At 48.4% G+C, this 22,699-nt stretch overlaps 1 protein-coding gene across 3 annotated transcripts in view; it reads left to right on the top strand.

Annotated features, from left to right (window-relative positions):
- KIF20B (kinesin family member 20B) overlaps nt 1-22,699 on the top strand; it is a 2,369,321-nt gene that overhangs the window by 1,984,212 nt on the left and 362,410 nt on the right. For all 3 annotated transcript variants that reach the window (XM_069611316.1, XM_069611317.1, XM_069611318.1), the window contains exon 27: nt 3,133-3,309. In XM_069611316.1, coding sequence (XP_069467417.1) covers nt 3,133-3,309 — 177 coding nt within the window. The remainder of the gene's footprint in view (nt 1-3,132; nt 3,310-22,699) is intronic.

Below are 22,699 nucleotides of genomic sequence, written 5' to 3'. Positions count from 1 at the left end.
CCATACTTAGGCGACTGGTTAATAAGAGCCGTCTCATGCTCTCTTGCGGAGTTCAACACCTCTGTCACTATCCAATGTCTTCAACAACTGGGGTTCTCCATCAACTTTACGAAGTCTAAGCTGGCCCCCCTCTCAGAGGGCACTGTACATCGGAGCGCTGCTAGACACCAGCATTTGCAGAGCCAGGCCCTCAGACGAGAAAGTGTTGGCCCTTCTGCAGAAGGTGCATTGCCTCAGCAAAACCCGCACAACCACAGTCTGCAGTTGTCTTCATGCATTCCACTGATCAACTGCAGACTATGCATGAGACAAGTGAAGGAGTTCTTGGATGCCAGATGGGTACAAGCTTCAGGCTCTTGGGAAGACAGCATTACGCTGACTCCAGCCTTCAGGAAGGACCTGCTCTGGTGGTCAGTGAGGGAACACATCCTGCATGGCGCCCCCTTCAGACTTGCATACCATCAGATCACCGCCATTACGGACGCTTCCCTGGAGGGCTGAGGAGCCCACTGCCAAGACCAGCACACCAGGGGTTTATGGTCAGTCGGAGAATACCCAGCACATCAATCTGCTGGAGCTACGGGTGATATTCTGGTCACTGAAGTCTTTCCTCCCCCAGCTCGAAGGGAAAGTGGTCTGGATTTACACAGACAACACAACGTCCATGTTTTACATCCGCAAGGAAGGGGAGAACTGGGGGAGAGAGACCAGGTCCCCACAGCTCACCCAGTTTGGGGGACGCCTTTGCATTCCCTTGGGAGGGACATTTCTGTATGCCCCTCCTCCCCGTTTCCTCTGGTGCCACGAGTCCTACACACATTTAAACAGTTTCGGTGATGATTGATATTAGTGGCCCCTGCGTGGCCGAGGCCGTATTTGTACTCGGAGCTCCTGGCTCTGCGACAACTCGCATCAGGCTGCCCCGCACCAGTCGCTCCTGTCCAGGCACCAGGGAACAGTACTGCACCACGACCCGGCCTCTCTCAATCCGACGGCATGAATCCTGTGGTCCCAGAATTTGGGAACCTTTCCCTCCCGCAGGCTTGCCAGGAGGTGTTGGCTAAAGCAAGGGCCCCGGCCACTCTAAAATGCTACAAGAGCAAGTGGAAGTATTTACAGGTGTGGTGCAGAAGACATCACCTACATCCCCAGACAATCAACCCAGAGAATCTGATGTTGTACCTCTTGTCGCTAGCAGAGTCAGGGTTGACGCACTCCTTCATTAGAGTGCACCTGGCCACAATCTCCACATACTGCTGGTCCTCTGGAAAGCCTTCCCTCTGGTCTCATCGGCTAGTGAAAGAATTTCTAAAGGAATGTTTTGGTCATTCCCTCAAGTCCGCCGCCCCAGCCTGGGAACTCGACATACTGCTCACAAGGTTTATGAGACCACCTTTTAAGCCCATGCACCAGGCATCCATCAAGCGCCTGTCGTGGAAGACTGCTTTTTGGTGGCAATTACTTTGGTGAGATGTGTGGGAGAGATACAGGCATTTTCTTCAAAACCGCCTTATTTGACGTTCCACAGGGCTGTATTGCGGGCTAATCCAAAGTCCATACCTAAGTTATCTTCATCCTTCCATCTTAACCAGCAGGTGGTGGTGCCACTGTTTTTTGGCTCCCCTGCATCTCCGGCAGAGTGCACCCTGCACACACTGGATGTGGTGCTTGCCCTCAAGTACTATGTGGCCCGCACAAAGTCATTCCGTTTAACGGATCAACTGTTTGTCCCATTTGGACCTACAGGGCAAGGCTGTCTCAATCTGCAATTGCGAGATGGATTGCGATCTGCATCTCATTCTGCCACCAGCAGGTGCGCAGACTGCTCCCGGGAAGACCCTGGACGTATTCCACTAGGGCAGTTGCTGCGACCGCTGCAATTCTCTCCGGGATCCTGCTGCCAGACGTCTGCTGCGCAGCACGGAAATTGGTGCACACATTCACCAGATTCTACAGCATTGACAGGGATTCCGCAGAGGAGTCTAGAGTCGACCAGGTAGTTCTACAAAACCTGTTTGCATAAGCTTGGCAAATCCCCTGTGGTAAGTGATCCGGGAAACTCCTCCACCCTTGTGTATTGGTTATTGTTTTTACTGCTTTGTAATCTGTTCACAGCATGTGAATCTATGAAAGATCCAGTGCAGGAGAAGGAACAAGTTACTTACCTTTTAACTCCTGTTCTCCAGCATTGCTATCTTTCATAGGTTCACGACCCTCCCGCCATGCCCTCATGGCTCGTCATTTGGCTCTTACTGCCACTTCAAGTGCGCGTGCCAAATCTGAAGATTGCGACATGGGAGGTGTTAAGGCGAATATTCCCTATTGGCTCTGGTCAGTATGACCCAAAATTACAACAATAGAGCACTAAAGTGACTCAAGTTTAAGTTTAATTTAAACTGTTCTATTTTACCGAGGATTACCAGCCTGTCTGGGATTATTCACAACATCAATACGTATCAATGTATTTACCCACTAGCCAATGTTTGCCCACCCAGAGTTACAATGGTGTCATTTGAGCTGGGTGCCAGTGTGTTAGTCAATTGAAATGTTATGCTACGGTATTGATGGTTTGTTAATTTGCAATCTATGTACTTCAAAGGCAAGTTCACTCTAAGAATGGTTGCTGACGTATCGACACTATAGCACAAGCAATATAGGGAGTTAGCATGGAGGCAAAAGTTTTACATCCCTGTCTCTAAAGTACAGAGGTTTCACAATACTTACCTTTATATATTTATCTGGCACTGATTCATGAAGTTACTTCTATCAAGATGTATTTAATGGCACCAGTGTGTTCTTTGTGAAGTAGAATGCTCCTTTTGTGGCACTTTATCTACAATTTCTTTTAGCCACTGTGTTGCATAGGAAATTGGGGGAACTGAGGTACATAATAAAATTCATTAATGTATTGATCCACTTTCTAGCACGCAGCAGTGACAGTCTGTTAGTGAGCCTCACCTTTTGCCCCCTAGTGTCATTTTTAATATCTCCAGATCCATTTGGTACCTGTGATTTAATTCGGAGATGTGGAAGAAAGGATATTACTGAATAGGAGTAATGTTTTTCTGAATTCTGTAATAGTCAGTGCAAAGATGAAGTATCCATTTTTTGTTCAACTCTTTTTCAATCAAGGAAACACTCTCGGCACAGCTTTCTGTGAGGGATAAAGACCTGCAGAAGTGGCGTGAAGAGCGAGACCAGCTGGTGGCTGCACTAGAAGTACAATTGAAAAATTTAGTTTCCAGTAATATTCAGAAAGATGAAGAAATACAACAGCTGAAGGGCAACATATTACGGAACACAGAAATGGTAAGCCTCCAGCCTTTCAAGTAGAAGTATCATGTTGCATTTAAATAACCAACATTTTCGATTAGTTTAATAAATGTGTGCTTTCTTCCCAGTGTTGAGGCATATTTAAAAAGTGAAATTTAGCCATTTTACTTTTATGTTATTGCTATTCAAAGATAACCTGAAACAAGAATTTTTGAAACCTTAGGAACACCCCTAGCTTCACATTCAGCAGTGTTCAGTTTAGCTCTTAAAGGGCCCGATGTAACTGTGGACATTTCCTTGCCTGGGTGTTGTGGGGGGTGTGGAGGTGGAGGGTGACCAGTGGATCCACACCATGACTGGCTCTGAAAAGCAGAACTGGTGGTGGCACCTGGCACCCATGGTCACTCTTCCTCCGGTCCCCCGCACTAACCACCCACCCACCCTGCAGGGGTCAGTCAGGGTGGGGACATCATCACACTTGTACAAGTTGAGCCATTTGCTTTTTATTTCTGTGCCCACACTTCTCTCGTTGTCGCACACAGTGCAGATTGATTACACGGGTCTAAAAATACGTAGTATCAGGGACTTGGATGCCTTTCAGCAAGCCATTGTAAATGCAGGGTTTAGTTATGCAGATATAAACCCGTTTCTGACTTAGTTTGAGAACATGGACTGGTGCAACTGATAATTTCATGTCTGTTTTATTGCTATTTCAATCTATAGGTGGTATGAGCTTATTACGGCAAGTAACTGAATAAATATGACTGTGGCATGCACTTATGCAGTAATGCACTTTTTTCTGCTTCGTAAAAAGCCCTGGAATGAGCATATATTGTATGCACTAGTGAAGTGTGTTTATATTCATAATACTTCATAATACTTATGACTTTATTTGTGTCTATTTTATTTAATGAGTTGTATGCTTGGTATACCATGTGGTAATCCAATATTCTTTTATATCACTACATTGTGCAAACAAGCCAATATGCACGTGTTGAGTATTCAGCATGTCCTAACATTTGTGATGGCAAGGGACAGTGCCATCAGTGTGATTTTGGATTTTTATGAATTTGACATGATGCAGTAATTCTGTTTTTGAAAGTGTGATCTGCTAACCAGACCTTGCTTCATAAATGCGACATTACAGAATTATTGTGCACGTATGCCTTTTCTAAAACAGCTTAATGGCTGTCTCGGCACCAGACATGGAAAGGCATATGACAGGTTCAAAGGTCACGTGCATTCCTGACTGCTGCTGCTGGAACGTAGTTCCTGCGTTCAGAAGTGGCTTTCTAACTGTCTGCAGCTCTAAATTATAATAATTGTGTAACCTTGTTAGTGTAATGGGCTGAAAAGCTGTACATAAGCCATGGCCATTGTGGCATGCTGGCTGCTATGATCTCACAACTATACAGCCACTTCAATTTGATATTGCACTAGTCCCCGGCTCTGCGAACAGGACACAGCTATGACAGGACAGATGTGTATTAGTGTCTAGTCTGAGCACTTACATGGCAAACCACTCACTACAAAGTGCTGACCACTAGAGTCCCTTTAAAGCCAGCAGGCGTAGGTAGGGGGTGTAGTTCTAGTTGCCAGAAGGTACTGGTGGGTTCCACCGTCTTAGTTTCTGTTAGTGCTCTCTACCACTGCCTGTGTCGCCCCACTACATTTTATTTCTTGTAAAAAATGCACTCTGCGTGTGATGTAAGAAGGCAAATGGCACTTGTAACAACTGCCTGCATTTGACCCATTACAGCCAGTTTTCTTTGACCAGTCCCGTGTGACAGCCTTTACAAGGAGTCGGCACCCCCTCCTCCTTTGGTTCATCTCTGGCTCTTGGAAGAACAAGAATTCCCCTGGAACTCGGTTGGGGATACAGCTTATTCCAAAGCGCTCTGCCATAGATTTTAAGACAGAAGCTTTCAAGGTAGAGGAGAGATCTGCCCCCTAGCAACCCGCAGGGAGCAGTGGCAGTGACACTGCTCTTGGACCAAGTGTCCTCTTCACTTGGGAACACCTCCTGTATGTGCCAGACAATATCCTGGACTGGAAGTACGTTACTGAGAATTCCTGTGGGCCTCGCAGCAACCCAGAAGCAGCTAGAACCCTGTTTAATCACCTCAAGACATCTGAGAGTCGACTTGGGCAAACTCTATGCAGTTTGAGCCACTCTAGGATATGCAGTGCCGCTTTTGGAAATCTACACATCTTCAAACTGCTTACCTGCCTTGAGAGCCATCCAGCCATTGCGAGTTCAAGGTCTGCACAACTGATTTGCAAGCCGACTTGGCCTGTGGAAGCCATCGACTCGCCAGTCTTGAATGTTGACTCGACCCAGCAGAATCATCTTTTCACCGCTGATTGGACTGCAGCCTCAAACCATTGGAAGCCACCATCTTGAGCACCATCTCGCCCGACTGGAGCCCACACATCGAACCTACTTGACATCATCTCGCCAATTGGACTGCACAACTTAAGTCTCAACCTCATTATGATTGCAGACAACGCATCTAAAAGTCTTTGTCGAGCACCCAAACACAAGAACTAGGGTATTTGTTAGAGGCCCAGCCCCCTGGTCCGTTTTAAAGGACCATAGTGACTTTTAAGTGCCCCTTCTATACCTTCTAAAGACCTATCCCTGAACAATTGACGTTGCTGTAAATCACTTGCCATAACACCACTGCTTATCAACCATGAGTGTCCTTTCACATCAAAGTTCTGTATTCTTTGTTTTTCCTTTACAACGGTGGGGATTTAGTGTTTATTAGTTGAATGCATTGATTTCTTTTTTTATTAAAGTTCCTATTTTTTAGAACCTTGATGATCTATTCTTTTATGTTGGACCAGTTGTACTAACGCTGCTTTGTTTGCTACTCACACCCCGACCAAAGACTATAGCCTGCCCTCTGCCCACGTTACCAAGAGATAAACCGTGTTTATCGGGCTGTCCCTCTTTCACCATTGATTGTGAACACTGCTGTATTCGCATTAGTGTTGGGCTGAGTAGGTGGTTTAACTACTACTCGTCCTTGTACTCTTGCAAAGAAGTGGTAATTTCATTGGACACTAATATTCAACAAGCCAGCCAATGTGTGCTTTTGCAGAGTGATGCTTTTGAGCAAATGTGCATTCAAGTGTACCATTTAACCAACGTTCATGGACGAATGGGCTTGGTAGCACAGTAAAGGGTACTTCGGTGCAAGCAATGCTTCATCTGTCAGCCCCTGTAATGGAAAAGCAAAATCAATCACCCTTGATTAGACACCCATTTAAATTAAAAGCAGTAAGCCCTGCCACAGTCCAGACTGTTTAAAGAGAAGTGCAATCAGATGAAAAAACAGGGTAAGAGGAAAACTGAGGAAAGGCTAAGTGCAATGGCATATAAAGTAATCTTTGTGGTCACTTGTGGTTTGTGAGTTGATACTACTAATGCATGTGAGGGCCCCGCCAGCACTCTGATGTTGGTAATTGAGAATACTCCTATGTCCTGTCCCCTTTCCTACATCCTTGTTTGGGTCGTCCCCCGACATGTGGACGGTACTGGAACCGTTGGCAGCAAAAAATTGAGCTTCCCCCTTTAAATTTAGTGTAGCATGTGGCCTCAGGCGTGGGAACGCCCTGCTGATGCCCTACCCTCCAGCGCCTCACCTCAGTCCCTTTATGCACACGGACGGTGTCGGACCTGGCAGTTGGGGGCAGAGATTTTTTAACTTTCTGATTGCTCCCTGTTTTGTTTTTGTCAATTCTTATTTCACTTCCCTTCAGTGCCTTGCCTCTCCCGGCGCATGTTACCAAAGGAGGCTTCACAAGGTGTCCCTCATGTGACTGTTCATTCCAAGCCTCGGACCCCTATGCACTCTGCCTGGAGTGCTTGGAGCCCAACCACTGCTGGGACTCGTGTTCGTCCTGCAGCGCGCTCGGTCGCAGGGCATTGAAGAATATTTTGTCGCGGTGGAGGGCGTTCTTCCACACTGCTCTTCTGCACCACCTTTAGAACTTTGTCTCCAGGACCTCTCGTCAAAACAAGGTAGGCCCTCTGCTAAGCACGGCTCCCCAGCGCGGCGACTCCTTCCCCGGGTTCAGGTTGTTACAGGCCTGTGGCCTCTAAGGCTACCGGCTCCCAAGCTGATGGACCTGGGGGCTCTTCTGGGCAGTCCGAGGACTGACTTGAGCCCTTCCTGACTACTGGCTCCAAAGCTGAGGGGCTCAGGGACCCTACCAGGCTGTGCTCGGAAGGGCGATCAGGCTCCTCTTCTTCTACATCAGGGGTTAAGGGATTGTCGAGTGCCACCTTCAAGAGCCTGTCCTTGGCTAGACCCAGCATGGCTACCGCGGGCTCCCAGCGTACTTGACCTCGCTCTGAGGCCGTGAATCAGGGCGTTAGCACCTACCAGAGGGATCTCTGAGGTAGACGCTTCTGCCTCGGGTGCAAGACCCAAGCTGTATCCTCTCGTGTCTGAGGCCTCTCTTGGCTCAGGGCCTTCACGCCCTCTGAACCAGGGTGTAGCGCAGGGCTTCAAAATAGTAGAGCCGCATGTGGCAGTATGCCAGAGAAGGGGGCCATCTTGGATCGAGCTCAAGGCCTGCCAGTGCTTTCGCCCTTTGAATGGGCTTTGCAGGATGATCCCACCCCCCTTCTCTTGAAGCGGCAGCGGATTCTACGTTCCAGGTTTTTGGTCCCCTCAGGGCTGCATCTACCCATCACAGCTGTAAAGCTACACGCAACAGGCGCCTCAGTGCTTTGACCAGGAGCAGAGGCCCAGCGCCTCGGAGGTCCGGGCCCCTTGGGATTAGACAGCTTGTGAGGATCGCTTCTTAGAGTGCTTGCTCTTCCTGGTGTGTTCCCCTCAGATGAAGGGGCTCCTGAAGGACATTGTGAAGGTCATCCTGCAGGTGGTGCTGCCTTGGCACCCTCCTCTGGGTATGCCTCCGGTTCCTCCTGCGCTCTCGGTGCCGGCCCCTCCTCCGGTGTCATGATCCCAGTAAATGAGCACAGTTCCCATTCAGGCATACTGGAGAAACAAAGGACAACACATCAGTCAGCAGGTTTACAGTGGCTACAGGACTGGCACGAATGGCATTTGTATCATACATAGTATTGCACCCATAGGCTATCATAGAGTTCACATTGGTTTTCATACATTAAACATGGCCGCCGCCAGGTCCACGGATAACTTGCATCACATTCTATGCCTTTTACGGAGGGAGCTACTTAAGCCCCGTCTCCGCTAGAGCGCTCGCTTCGCGTCTGCTCTGCTGACAGCGGGTAATGCTACCGGAGTGTCTCCTCACAGAACCTATCAAAGGAAAAAGAGATATTAGTTTCCTCAGATAAAACAATCGAATTCCATTGTTATTTAAAAGACTTACCGAACCAAAGTATTTCCGAAGCGTTTCTTCAGTCAGCTGTTGTTTCTCAGCTGCAGCATCTTCTGTCAGAATTTCCCCCACAGCCGCAGGACCTTCTTCACAGCAGTCTTCGTTCGCGGTCGCAGTACCTTCATACAGAAGTTTTCCTCAGCAGAGACTGCAGCTTCCGAAGGTATTTCTTCTACAGTTTTCCGAAAACTTGCAAAACAAAAGGTATTTCATGAACGAATTAACTTAATAGAAATAAGAAAGAAAAAGTTTAAATAGTTACATACCTGAAGTGTCTTCAAGTGTTCACTGCTTAGTTATTTCCGCGCTCTTCCCTGAAGGCTACAGTCTAGCGCATTGTGTTAAAAATGTCTTCATACAGCGTTTAGTCGCAGTCATTCCGCAGCCACAAACTTTTCCTGAATCCAAGAACCTGTTAAAATAAAGAAAAATATTAGAACGAGAGATCTCTCCAACGTAGGGACAACTCTGAAATTAACGAACTATAATATTTGTCTCAAATTCTTACCCAAGACAATTTGGAAACGCAAAGACATTATTAAAGACAAGTCTTTTGAACACCGCAGCCTTCCAAGTTAAAAGGTCTCATACCAACGTGCCCCTGTAGACTACAGGATGGAGAGCTCCACAAAACATACACACAGGTGAGAAGGGAGGGATTACCAAAAGCACACTACTACACAGGATTTTCCTCAGAAGAGGTATTACAGTAGTTCTATTGTATTTATTGTTGTTTACACAGGAGAAGAATCCTAAAGGTGCCCAAGTATCAGATCCACTGGCTGAGAGAGATATTATGCTCCAGAGGAATCCAGGTAAGCGCTACATCTCGGTTCAGACCCCACCAGTTGTTCTGACCCCTCCCCCCACCTTCTCTACCACTAACGCCTTCCCCTCAACAACTGTTGGACCTGTCTGCGGCTCAGAAACCTGAGGGGGGACTCCGCCGGCACCTCTGTCCCAGGCCCCCCGATTCCCCTTGCTCTGTAAAAAGAGTGGGGGGGGGGTGGTGGTGATGACGATGATGATGAAACCTCAGCATTGGTTAAGGCCTTTCATGACTGCATTCAGGGCCTGGCAGAGTTTTTGGGGGTCCCTCTTCCTGAGGAAGTCCCCAACCCGGAGTTGGGAGCTCTAGCAGAGGTCTTGGACAAACGCACCATGTTCCAGTCTGGCATTCAGCTCCAGAAGGATGTTCTGCAGGTGGTGCAGAAGGTCTGGGAGAAGCCCAGGGCCAACGCCCAGATGAACAAGAAGTTGGACAGCAAGTTTAAGCTGGCAGACGGGGAGCCAATCCTCCTGGCCTCCCATCCGCAGCCCTATTCCTGTGTGGTGACTGTCGTCATCCTCCACGGGAGATGCCTAGGACAAGGTCCTTGGGGAAAGTGCCGTTACTCAATCGCAGGACTGCATCTGTGGCAGGCCAGCACTTACGCACTCTTGGCTGCAGCTAACCAGAAGCTGTGGCGGGAGCTCAGGGAATTTCTGCCCGACCTCCCTTCGGGGGAAGCAAGCCTCCTTCAAGGCGGTCTGTCTGATGCCTGGGCCATTGCGCTGGACCTCATGGAATCCTCGGTCGTCCACAGCTAGCAGAGGGCTGTGCCTGGTGGTTGAGATGAGAAAGACGGCGTGGATGCACGGCACAATGTTTTCATCTGATATGCAGGAGCAAATCCTGGATCTGCCCTTGGAGGGCCTGGACCTTTTTCATTCGTCCACCGATGACGAATTAACAAAACCTCAACTCAAACAGACAAGTCCTTGGCATTCCTGTCAAAACCAGGTCAGAAATCCCTCCCTCAGTCCCACGGCAGGATAGAGTTCAAAGCCTGTGCTTTCTCCAGCTTAAAGGGGTTCCGAGGCCACGATACACGGACACCTGACCGGTCGCCCAGCGACAACAGGAGGAAGCAGCAGAGGACGTGGCACAAGTTTTTGTGCTCCCACTCCTCTTCCCCAGCCTCAGACACCAAGAAGCAGTGACGTCAAGGTTGGGTAACAGAGCTCGCCTTTGCGGGGCCGTTTAGCTCTGTTCCAGGACACCTAGAAGCCTCTTTTCAGCAACCCGTGGATCCTATCCAAAGTCTCCACAGGCTTCAGTCTTCCTCTTCCTTTGCCTCTACCATCCTCTCCTCCTCTTCGTCGGATCGGGGTCCCAGCTCTTTTACGCAATGTCCTTTCTCTCTTGGAGGTGCAGGCCATAGAACCAGTTCCTCTTGTAGATAGGGACTTCGGTTACTATTCCAGTCGGACAGGATCACAATATCACTGCTCCTGCTGGCAGATCTTCGCTGGTGGCTGAAGGAGGACAATGTTTCAGTGGGAGCCCCCTTTGCCCGACCAGAGCGTACGCTGGTGATGACTGACTCCTCCCTCTCGGGTTGGGGGGCTACTCTGGCAGGCTATGCGATTCATCGAGCACGATCCAGGACAGATTCTCTTGCATATCATTCTGCTCCAGCTCATAGCAGTGGGCCTGGCATTCAAGGCGTTCTTGCCCCTCATCAGGGACAGGTCTGTTCTGGTCAGGGCAATTCTACTTCGATGTCTTACTGAACAAGCAAGGTGGCACCTGCTCCCCACACCTCTGCGAGGAAGCGATTTTGATCTGGGAATGGGCCCTGACGGAGGGGATTTGGAGCAGTCCATCACCCGGGGAACAGTAATTCAGAAGCGGACCAGTTGAGTCGCTTGGGGGTTCAACACCTACAAGTGGGAGTTGCACAATGGCGCCTTGATGCCCCCGTTACATTGTTGGGGGTTCACAGACCTGGATTTGTTCTCATCCCCTTCGAAGTGCCTCCAGTTTCTTTCATGAGCAGGTCGGGGGTCATTGGGAGACGCCGTCTAGATCTGTTGGCACGGCCGCAGGTGTAATGCGTACCCACCTACCCCTCTGCTCCAATGAACCCTCTGCAAGTTTCGGGCCTCTGTGGGTTGCAGCCTCATCCTGGTTTGCCTGCCACTGGCCTTCGAACCCGCAGTCGGAGACAGAGAGGGCCCTGCATTCCTTGGATCTAAAGAGGGTCCTTGAGTTTTATCTCACTCTGACAAAATCCTTCTAGAAGTTAGAGGCATTGTTAGTGACTTTTGCGGGCTCCTCCCCAGGCTCTCAGGCTTCCATCACTCGTTAGATGGTTCAGGCCTTTTCTGAGGTGTACACAGCTATGGGCAGACCAGTTCCTAAGGGCAGTAGCATTTCAGAGACATGCTTTTTGGGATCTCATCCACAAAGCATCTACATGTACCACTCGGTCAGCCTTCTGTAAGCACTACTCACTGGACACCAGCTCCAGGCGCAATGCAGGGTTGTGTCAGGTGGTTCTAAAGAACCTTTTTGCTTCGTCCTAGATATGAGGCAGGTTACCACAGCTCCACCCTATGTTTCTTAATCAGTGAAATCACCCACAAGGATGGAGAAAGGGTGACGGGCCGTATGAGTAATTGAAGTTACTCAATGGCGTGACTAGAGTACTCAGTGTCCATAGTCCTCTTTCTTCCATACATTCCTCCTGTCTTCCCCCGCTAGTATGGGAATGGCTAATATGTATTAAGCATAGCCAGGTATCTAAGCGTCCGTTGGGTTCAAAGGGGACTGAGGTGAGGGGGCGGAGGGTGGGGCTTCGGCTGGGCGTTCCTGAGTCCGTGCCCCCACACGCTATTCTAAATTTAAAGGGCAAGCTCAATTTTTCACTGACAAACGTTCCGGTAGTGTCCCCATGTTGAACGCCCACAAGGATGAATAATAGAGGACTATGGATCGTGAGTACTCTAGTCACTAATGTGAGTAACTTTAAATATTATCTACATCCATCCCACGATGAAAACGGCTGTTCCGACGACCAGTCTTTTTCTTTTAAGACGCGGAAAGTTTATCATGGAAGGTTAGTGGCCTCGCTTGAAGAAGGTTTTAAGGCCTCTGACTCGGCCTCTGTGCACAGTGTGATGAATCATAGATGATTCCCACAAAAATCCTGATCCTGACCCTGGCGATGGTGTTCTGCGGGAGGATCACATGGGGGGGGAGGGGGAGAGCAGGTCGAGGGGTGGGAAACCCCTTTGAATAACTTGCCCAAATATCATACCATCCTAATGGCTTACTGGAAATTGTGAAAGCAAAAGGGGATTTGAGCATTGAGGACCGAAAGTCCCACAATCCTCAAAGTACTGGGACGAAGAAGAGGGGTGAAGAGGCTCAACATTGCAAGTGGCAGTCTAATTACTCGAATGACCCACACAAGGGAGACTGGGAGGTACAAAAGGCCCCTTCGGGTGCAGGCCTTAAAAAAGTTGCATAAGGAGCAGTAGTGAGAAGTGGAGTGAGTGCTGTAACTTCACGTGGCCGTTTAAGTGGAAGGAAACTGTGGTTGATGCCAGAGTTGCAGTGATTAGCAGATTGAAGGCTGGTTCTGAGAGTGTCTCTCCTTCCATGGCCCTGTCTGCAGAGGCTGCACAGCGGGAAGTGTTGCTTATGAAAGCTTTCCCCAAGGTAAAATGTGGACCGGTGGTGGCAGGCGAGCACCCGAGTGTCCCAGGAGTGAGAAGCGCTTCATTCCCGACCGGCGCTTCCACTGGAAGCGGGCTGCCGGGGGGCGTGCACCAGAGAACGCGGAGGACCTGGAAGCAGTGGAGCGAACAGACGTGTGTACCATTCGTTGTGTCACTACCAGTATGTGACCCCGGAACGCTCCGTGATCGCGTGCTTGCTCAATCTAATGCTTTAGAATATCGAACTGATACCAAGAAGCCAAAGTGGCAGAATATGAACTCTGGGCCAGTAAGATATCATAATACTGGAAGAGGTCATAGACTTTGAGAAACATAGTAGGGCTATATCAAGTCAAGTGTGTAAGACCCACCATTGCCAAAGCCAAGAGTTGGAATAGAAACCATTATCAGCAGTTGGGTAAAGAAAAGTGGGGAAACAACCTTCATGATGGTAAGTATTCAGGACGAGAGGAGCATAACCTGCATTGTATGTGGCAATCCCAAGTGTGGAATAAACAGCAACAATGTGTTTTCTGTATTCCCAAGAGAAGTGATGAAAACTAATGTTGTGGAAAGTTAAGACTTTGGTTGAAGTAAATCGCATCACAGAAGTACTTGTCGTAGTAGTGGACGTTTTCACTAGTCCTGGCAGGCGAGTTCACCGGGGCAGCGACTTTGTAGTAGTAGACCTTGCAGTAGTGGACCATATGGAAGTATTTGAAGTACTGTACTGTGCTTGAACTAAAAGAGGTTGTAAATCGTTGTGGAGTTATCCTGATAAATAATCTTTTTGTTGCTCCAGATGAACTGTGGAAATATCCTTATTATTTGAAAGATGTTGTGATGAACTCTCTACCACCAGTTGAGAAATAGACTGGTTGACTATTTGGAACTGTTGATTCAATTCCCGGAAGAGACTTTCATGAAACCCAAGGAACTTTATTATTTGAACTTTGTTACACAATGGGGAAGGGGAATTCACTCGGTTTACAAGGTGAAACGGTTACCTAGAACAGAGCTGTTAATTTTGTTAATTGAATTGCCATGTATTACCTTATTGAGTTGTTGTATGCACAAGTGTGAGGGACAGAGTGTTGTATTATTTATTTACTTCTAACGCGCCGGCAGCCCCCACAGGCATCGGGGCACACAATTACACTTTTAGACAAAAATAAGGACAGGTGACTTCAAGATCCTCAGGTTGGACCAAAAGGTGGAATTGGGTGATCTATTTACTTAGAGGTAGGTTTTTAATGCTCTCTGAAAAACCATGAACTTCTCTTCAAGTCTGAGTTTAAGAGGAAGGGCGTTCCAAAATTTTGCAGCGCCGACAGGAAAGGATCTTCCTAAGCCATTAGCTCATTTAATTCCAAGGCAGTGGATCTGCTAGGTTGGAGGAGCGCATTCATCTGGTCGGAGAGTAGTGGGAGACTAAGGACTTGTGGGACAGTCCCAAAGAGGCAGCGATTAACAAAGATGGCTGTTTTGAATAAAATCCTGCAATGCAAACCAGTGGAGGTCTCTCCTGTGCTTGGAGATGTGTTCTTTCCTTGGAATTTTCTTAATGCAGACAGCGTCATTCTGAATAACTTGGACCTTCCGTTGGCAGGTGGTATTTGCCCCCATCAGCAGTGCATTGCAGTAATCCAATCACGATAGATTGGTTGCGCGGGCAGTGGTGGCACAGTTATTTTTTGTGAAGAAAGGCTGAATGTTCCTCAGCAGCTGGAGATAGTAGTTAACATTCCTGCTGATCTGATTGATGCAAGTGTCGGCACTCAAGGACAGTTCGAAAAGAGTGCCCAGAGTTTTTACTTTGTTCTGAACTGGAATTACAGTTGTTGATTGTGAAGTTTTTTTAGTCTGGGTTCAGTTTGGAACAGGCCCGTGAAGAGCCAAAGATCAGAAACTCAGTCCTGCCTCAATTGAGGCACATCCAATTTTTTGTCAACCACGGCTCTATTAAATAGAGATGTGAAGGAGATTGGAGGAATCCTGTGCATAGTCCCTAGTGATTTCCAGAACGAGCTGCGTGTCATCCACATTTTTTGTAAAAAAAAAATATGCCCGATTCCTCCAAAAGCGTGCAAAGGGATCTTATGTACAGGTTGAATAGCATTGGAGACATTCAGGCTCCTTGGGGCACACTGCATTTGTTGGGGGCCAAAGGTGAGAACACGTCACCCCCAATAAATTCTGGACACACAGTGGGTCAAGGATTGCATCCACTCAATGGATCCCATAGAACAATTACCTTCGAGTCTGAGAGTGGTCAAGCAAGTCGAAAACTGCTGACAGGTCAAGTAAGACCAAAAGGCCAGCCTTTCCCTTTTTGTTGGTACCTAGCATGTGTGTTTGGAGTCGATTCCATACTCTGTGATGGTCTGAAACCGGATAGCCTGTTGTGAGAGTGTTTCTTTAGCTACTTTGTTAGGCAGGGAAATCCTGGTTGGGGTAAGGATAAGGAGGTATTTATCAAATCTATTTAAGTTGATAAAATGTAATCTTTTGAAAAACCTTCACCAAGTTGTCTGCCTCACATTCCTGACCCCTCACAACAGAAATGCCACAACAAGGGTCGGCAGATCCATAGAGGGCACCATAAGAGGTCGACATTCTTTGAGGACACTAACTTTGGGAAGATGCCAAAAAAGTGTAATCCTTTCACGCTCCTCCTTCCTTTTCGTTGACAATAACTGCAACGCCTACGACCACTTTGTCAATGGGAACAGCGTTGACCCCTTTGTCCGAGAATAGGGGCTCAATGACTACTCTGTTGACAGGCCGTGCACCATCAACCAGTCAGGCTCCGCCCATGGGTCGCAAGTCATCACACTCGTCCACGAGACCTAAATAACTGTCATCAAGGTCCTTGTCGACTGCTCCGATCATCTCATTGATGATCTTGTCTTTGACAGCTTTCACCCAGTCGACAACCCCGGTGACGACCCTGTCCAAAGCCACGATTACTGTCTACACAGGTCTTGCCACCGTATCCCGGGTGGTTCTGCCTCCAAGACCTCCTTCAGCTATATTGGCTTCAGCGGTACCAGCGCTGCTCCGTTGACGCCCTTGCAGGCTCCTATGATAGCCTCCTTCCCCAGTGGTAAGTATGGACATGGAGCTGCCTCCAGCTTTCTCCTTACTTCCAAAGTCGAGCAAGGCCAGGCAGGTCCACACCCTGTCTCCTGTGGGGATCTCTTGGACGACGAGCTTCCAGAGGTTTTCTACTCTGACAAGGACGGTGGGCAAGGGGAACCTGACACCATACTTCTGAGCCTCATCACTCTCTGCAGCCTGCTCCACTGGCTTAACCAACCAGCCCTTGGCCTTATGCCCCATGCTAGTGCCCGCTGCACCCAAGGATTTGTCGATTGACATTCTGTCCACTCTCCACACACTAGTCTAGGAACTGCAGCAGTGTCTGCCTCTGGCAGTTTATTGCCGGCTCCTTCATGTCCCTCACTGGTGCCAGCCACCTCATCAGACCCCATCTGCTCCTTGCCAGCTGTCCATTGAATGCTTCCCATAGTGGATGCTGCTTCACTCAGACACCGTTACATCCCAGGGTACCTGGGAGCAGAGTGGGGGCGGGGGGGGTGGAGTACCGATGATTTTGATAACCTCATTACTGCGGATGGCGAACTTCCACTGACTCTCCACCAGATTAAATTGGTTTGTTTCATGCTGTGCTTACGCGTGCTGCCAAACTGTTAAATCTGGTCCCTGAAGAGAAAAAGAAAGGTTTCCTTTTTGAGAGGCAGGAGTCCTCCTGGAAGACGGTTGTGTCAATTCCTCTGCTACATGACATTTGAGAGGACAGCCTGTTGGTCATGAAGAACCCTTTCTAAGCTCCTCTTAAGAAAGAGCAACTGGAGAAAAAGTACAGGTTGCCTGATACAGCTCTTAAATGTCTTTTATCCCAGCCATTGCTGGACTCTGTGGTTTCTGCTGCAACACGGACGATGTCATGCAACCCCTCTTCTCCATGTGTGGTTCTGTCCCATCAAGAGGTCAAGAAACTGGACACAATTGGCAAATTTATCATTACTAATGCTGCATCAATGATCAAAGCTGCAACGCCATTGGCCATTCTCTCAAAGTACGATGGGGAGCTACAATATAAGCTGGGCCCAATCATATATTTCCTCCCGGATGACAAGAATGCAGAAGGTTTAGCTTTATTCCATGAAGGAGAGGGGGCATCTGACCACACAATCACAGTTGCCCTGGACATCGCAGGCTCTAATTTCCATCAGATGGACAATGGGGCAGCGCTGTGCAGTCGGGGATGGTTCAAAGCCACAAACCTCCGTACGGATGTCCAGTCAAAGGTAGTACAAAAGCCTTTCATCTGAGTGAACCTCTTTGGATAAGTCTGTGGATGAAACCCTACAGTCTATCAAAACGGACACCGAGATGGCCCACTCTTTGCGCACCCTTAAGCAGCAAAAGCAGTCGTTTTGCTCCTTCAAAGGGCGCTTCTCAATGTCTTCAAAAGACTAAAGGCTGTCCTATTGTCAGCCCTCTCATTCCAACACTCGAGAGGCTTATAGGGGACGAGCAGTCATACAAAGGTGGAACCCAGTGTTGCCATTGGAAGTCCTGCAGGACGCAGACACCCAAACAAGCCTGACAGTCCGCAGCCCCACTTCTGCGCCCCGGTGGGAGGCTGTCTGTCTCAATTTGTCAACGAGTCGCACAACATCTCAACGGACAAATGGGTGCTAAATATAATCCAACCGGGTAACATCCTGGAATTCCAGAAGAAATGCCCTACCATTCCCTCTGTCTCACTAAAGAAACAGCACGTTGCTCTGCTCCTAAGGGAGGTTCAGGCCCTATTAAAACAAGCATTGGCAATGCCAATAGTTTTGGCGTTTTCCGAGGTAATTTGCATTTATAGGTACCAGTGTGCAAGGAGGAGGGTGCAAAGTTTTAAAGGAGGTGTACTCCTGATTAGTCGAAAAAATCCAAGCCACTATTGCATTACAGCCTCATAGTACACCAGGAATTAACACTTAATGGTGCGGCATACAATTGCCAACACACTTCCAGGGGTCATGCCAACCACAGAGACTTCTTTTTGGCACCCCTTTCTGCATCGAGTTGGTGATTAAGCTGGGTCGGATGACTTTTTTTCTTTTCTCCCTCCCCCCTTATCTACAACAATGCTGACTTTGGGCCTGTTAGGAAAAGGAACTCCTTTCACAGTTGGAGGAACAGAGGATGGTGTACAAGTGTTATGTTTAGAGGTGGTGTTATGAAGTCCTTTCTGGACTGTAAGAAGACTGGTTTGAATACATCCAACTATTATCAACAATTCACGAGTACCTGGGAGTTGTACATAGTGTAACGAAAGTAACTTGGAATTTGTAACAGCGTAGGACAATAGTTATGTGTCAAAATACCACCTCTTTTAAGTTCAACACAGCTCTGTTACCCCATCTGCTCTCTAGATTTCTTATGATATGCTTATTGCTATCACTTACCCGCCCCCCTCCCCAAGCCCCTTCATGCGTCCTCACCTGCTTCCCAGTTCAGTTAGTTGTTTCGGGGCCATTATCTAGTATTATGGACTAGCGCTGCACTCCATACAACTGCATAAGGTTTATGGCGAGATCGATGCTCTCCTGAAGGAAGATCTACACAGTACAAAAGAATTACAAAAGACAAATTAATGGTGGGTTTAAGATGTTGCAACTACCACAAGAACCCTTTGGAAATGAGAACATGGGGAGGGGACAGGATGGGTGGAGGAGGAGGGGACACGTCTCTGTAAACTGCTGCTGGGGAGATTTGCAGAGAAATTCAAGCATTTAAAGAAACTTCTATAAGTAGCAGTGCTGCTAAATTGTACATATCTGTTTACATTATTTTTATTCCCATCCACTGTACCTTTTTCATTCAACGAACATTCTTAATTTTGAAGATCAAAAACTAGCACATCAAACTTTCAGACTGTCGAATCATTCAGATTTTCTCAGTGTTTACTGCACTTAATGTTGTGATGTAGGGCACCCTTAATGGAGTACCATTCCAGGCACAAGCCAGTGTGCATCACTGCTCTGGGCGTGTGCGTCGGTTATGGGAATGCTTGCCCGTGACCCTGACTGAAAGACAGGGATCACCACATCTAGTGCTAGTGTGGTGAGCAATAGTGTCCTGTGCCTACTAGTGAACCTGCTGGCATTCCTCCCCTTTGTAACGCTTTGTGACGGGTGTGCAGGGCTTCCATATGTTAAGAGTTCTTGTGGCGCGCCCAGGCCCATTTATCTACTCTATTGGGCCTTTTGGGGCTTCATTTGCTCCCAAGACAGGCATACTGAGTTCGGACTCATGACATAAGCCAGCAAGCATCTATGGTATGGCTGGTAATGCATTAGGTGAGGAGGTTTCTGTCTCTTCCTCTTCAGCTGCCTCGACCCAAGAACCTGCCACAGCAGCTCGTGCCAGTCCTTTCTACCCGACAGTAGAAGCCACACTACATTCCATGGCAGCCCAGTACCGTAGTTTGGTGTCCGCTGTGCTCCCATGTTAGGGTCAAGGTGGGTCCTTTTGGTAGAAAGTCTCAATGTTCATTATAATATCTGCCCATCACTTCAATAGAGAAACACGTGGGCTACTTAAATCAGTTGCTGTAATACATTTTTGTAGAGGAGCACCGCCATTTCTGCCATAAGTAAAGGAAACGATTATACCAAGTAAACGCTGGCACACTCCGACAATTGCAGTGAATGTTGATTCCTTTAATCGCAACCCAGGGCCCAAAGCCACAGCTAACCACCCTTTACCTCCACACTTCTTTCCAAACTCTGGATGCCTGTAAGCTTCGAATGTTCGGAACATTGGAGGGTGCCATTACCGCATACAGGAACACTGACGGCACATACCCGGAGCCGACCGAAAACCCCAAATGCAAAACCAGAGGCACTGAACAATATTAGCCACTCGAGGTTGAAACGAGGAAAAAATGGCATGAAAAACGCAGGCGAAAGCTGGACCTGCAGCAAGGCTGGGTGGACAGAAGAAAGAGCGAGTAAGTGTTTAGTCTTCATCTCGCAAACTCCAGCATTGAAAGTCACACAGACATGTGACAGTACTCCTGATTGATCGAAATTAGGTTAAACCACTATTGAATTACTTTGTGCGTTGGCAGTTGTATGCCAATGCATTTCCAGTTGGCATGCCAACCACAAAGACTGCTTCTTGGAACCCTTTTCTTCTTGTAGCAATGTTTTGGCAATATTTGGTGGCTCCACTAAAAAGTGCCAAAACCGAAAGATGGACAATAAAAGCCAGTTCCCGTGCGCCTCCGGGGCTCCAAAGGGTTCTCTAGATATTTCTTGGTTCGAAATAAGTTGTGCGGGTGGAGACCCATCCTAGACCGAACACAGCTAAAAACAAATCCTCAAATCCCAGATATTCAGGATGGCAATGTTGCAGCACATGCTCGGCCAGCTGGAAGAATGTGACTTTCTAGTGACCTTTGAGGAGTCGTATTTCCACATCACCATTAATCGCAAACACCGGAAATGTATGCGTTTCGGCATTCAAGGAAAGCACTACCAGGTCAAGGCACTACCCTTCAGCCTGAAGTCAGCACCAAGAGTTTTCGTGAAGTGCTAAGCTCCGGTGACAACAGCACATCTCTGATGTGCAGTTGTCTACAGCTATCCCTATAGACGATTGGCTGATCAGCTCCCGCTCTCAAGCTCTGGCAATGCAGCACACCACAGAAACCATCTAGGTCCTGCCTTTATTCGTATTCTCCATCAACTATCCAAAATCCTGCATGGTGATGTCTCAGAACGCCCTGTTCCTGGGGTCCAGTCTCAATATACTGTCTTGTCCGAAGACCCCCCTCAGAGGAACGGGTCAAAGCCATTTTAGGAAAGTTTCAGCGGCTATCCACAGCCCAGATAGCGACAGTTACGTCCATCAAGTCTCTGCTGGGAATGATGTCCTCTTGCATCCATCTAGTTCTTCATTGCAGATTAAGGATGAGGCCCCTTCACGTGTTCCTGGATGCCAGATGGATGCAGATCTCAGGCTCCTGTAACGACAAGATCACCATCAACCAGTCATTCCATCGAGCCCTGCATTGGTGGTCCATTCGTCCGCACCTCTTGCTGGGCTCTCTTTCAGTCCCCTGCTCATCAGGCAACGGTCCCTGCTGATGCCTCTCTGGAGAGTTGGGGCACCGACTCAGACCAACTCTGTGCCAGAAGCCTCTGGGTACTGGAGGAGGAGTTGCACATCAACGTCCTAGAACAAGGTCCGTCAAGCCTCCGCTCCAAGGGAAGGTGGTCTGCATCTTCTCTGAAACACAACCACCATGTTTTACATCAGGAAGCAGGACAGGACATGCTCACCCCATTCTCTCCCGAGAGGCGCAAGGCCCGGGGAACTGGGCCACAGCTCAGCAAAGGTTTCTCATCTCTTTTCACTTAGTTGGCATTCACAACACCATCGCAGACTTGCTCATCAGGGAACTGTGATACTGCCACGAGTGGGACCTCCACCAGACTCTAGTGACTCTACTCTTCAGCAAGTGGAGTTGCCCTCACATCAATCTCTCTGCCAGCGTGGCCAGTGCCAAATGCCACAAGTTTGCCAGCAGGTATCCTCCGGCGAGGAGTCTAGACGCCTTCTCATTCCCTTGGACGCCTTCTCATTCCCTTGGGATGGACTGTTCCTCTATGCATTCTCCCCGATTTCCTCTGCTACTACGTGTTCTAAATACACTCCCAATACCATTGCCGAATGATCCTCATTCCTCCGGCGTGGTCCAGGCAGATCTGGTACTCGGACCTTTTCCATCGGTCAATGGCTCCAGCCATCAAACTGCCTCCTCTTCCAGACTGCCTCTCCAGAGAAGGGGGGTCTATTCTGCACCACAATCTAGTCTCTGAATCTAGCAGCCTGGCTCCTGAAGCCCTAGTTGTTGGGCACTACAGGCTACCTTTGGGAATGCAGTGACATTCTAGCCAAGGCTAGAGCTCCATCTACACTTTCCAGCTACAAGCACAGGTGGAAACGCTTTACGGTGTGGTGTCATTCACAAGGAATATATCAGCTGCGCATCACAGCTCTGCAGCTACTGCCATACCTGCTCTCGCTTGCAAAGTGTGGCTTTGCACATGCATCAATAAAGGTACACCTGGTCGTCATTTCCCAGTATACTCTTGCTACTGGCAAGCTCTCCCTGTATTCTCTGACTCGTGAAAAAGTTCCTCAAGGGCATGTACAGAACATTCCCGCCTGTCCCCTCCTGTCAAAGCACCAGCTCCTACCTTAGGAGCTCAATGTGGTTTTGTCGAGACAGAGTCCTACCTTTCAACCCCTGCATCAGGCATCTTTGAAGTTCTTGTCCTGCAAGACTACCTTTCTAATGTCCATCACCTAGGCTTGTTGGAGAGATTCAAGCTCTTTCATGCAAGCCACCCTATGTGTCCATTCACCAATCCAAGGTGGTTCTGCAGACACCTCCATCTTTCATGCCAAAGGCCCCATTAGACTTCACCTGCTGCGTGGTCTTTGCATTCACTGGACA

Source organism: Ambystoma mexicanum, chromosome 8 (genome assembly GCF_040938575.1).
Source record: "Ambystoma mexicanum isolate Mex_15411 chromosome 8, UKY_AmexF1_1, whole genome shotgun sequence".
NCBI classification, from domain to species: Eukaryota; Metazoa; Chordata; class Amphibia; order Caudata; family Ambystomatidae; genus Ambystoma; species Ambystoma mexicanum.
Note: the sequence above shows the minus strand (reverse complement) of the source record. Positions and strands in the feature narration are given on the sequence as shown.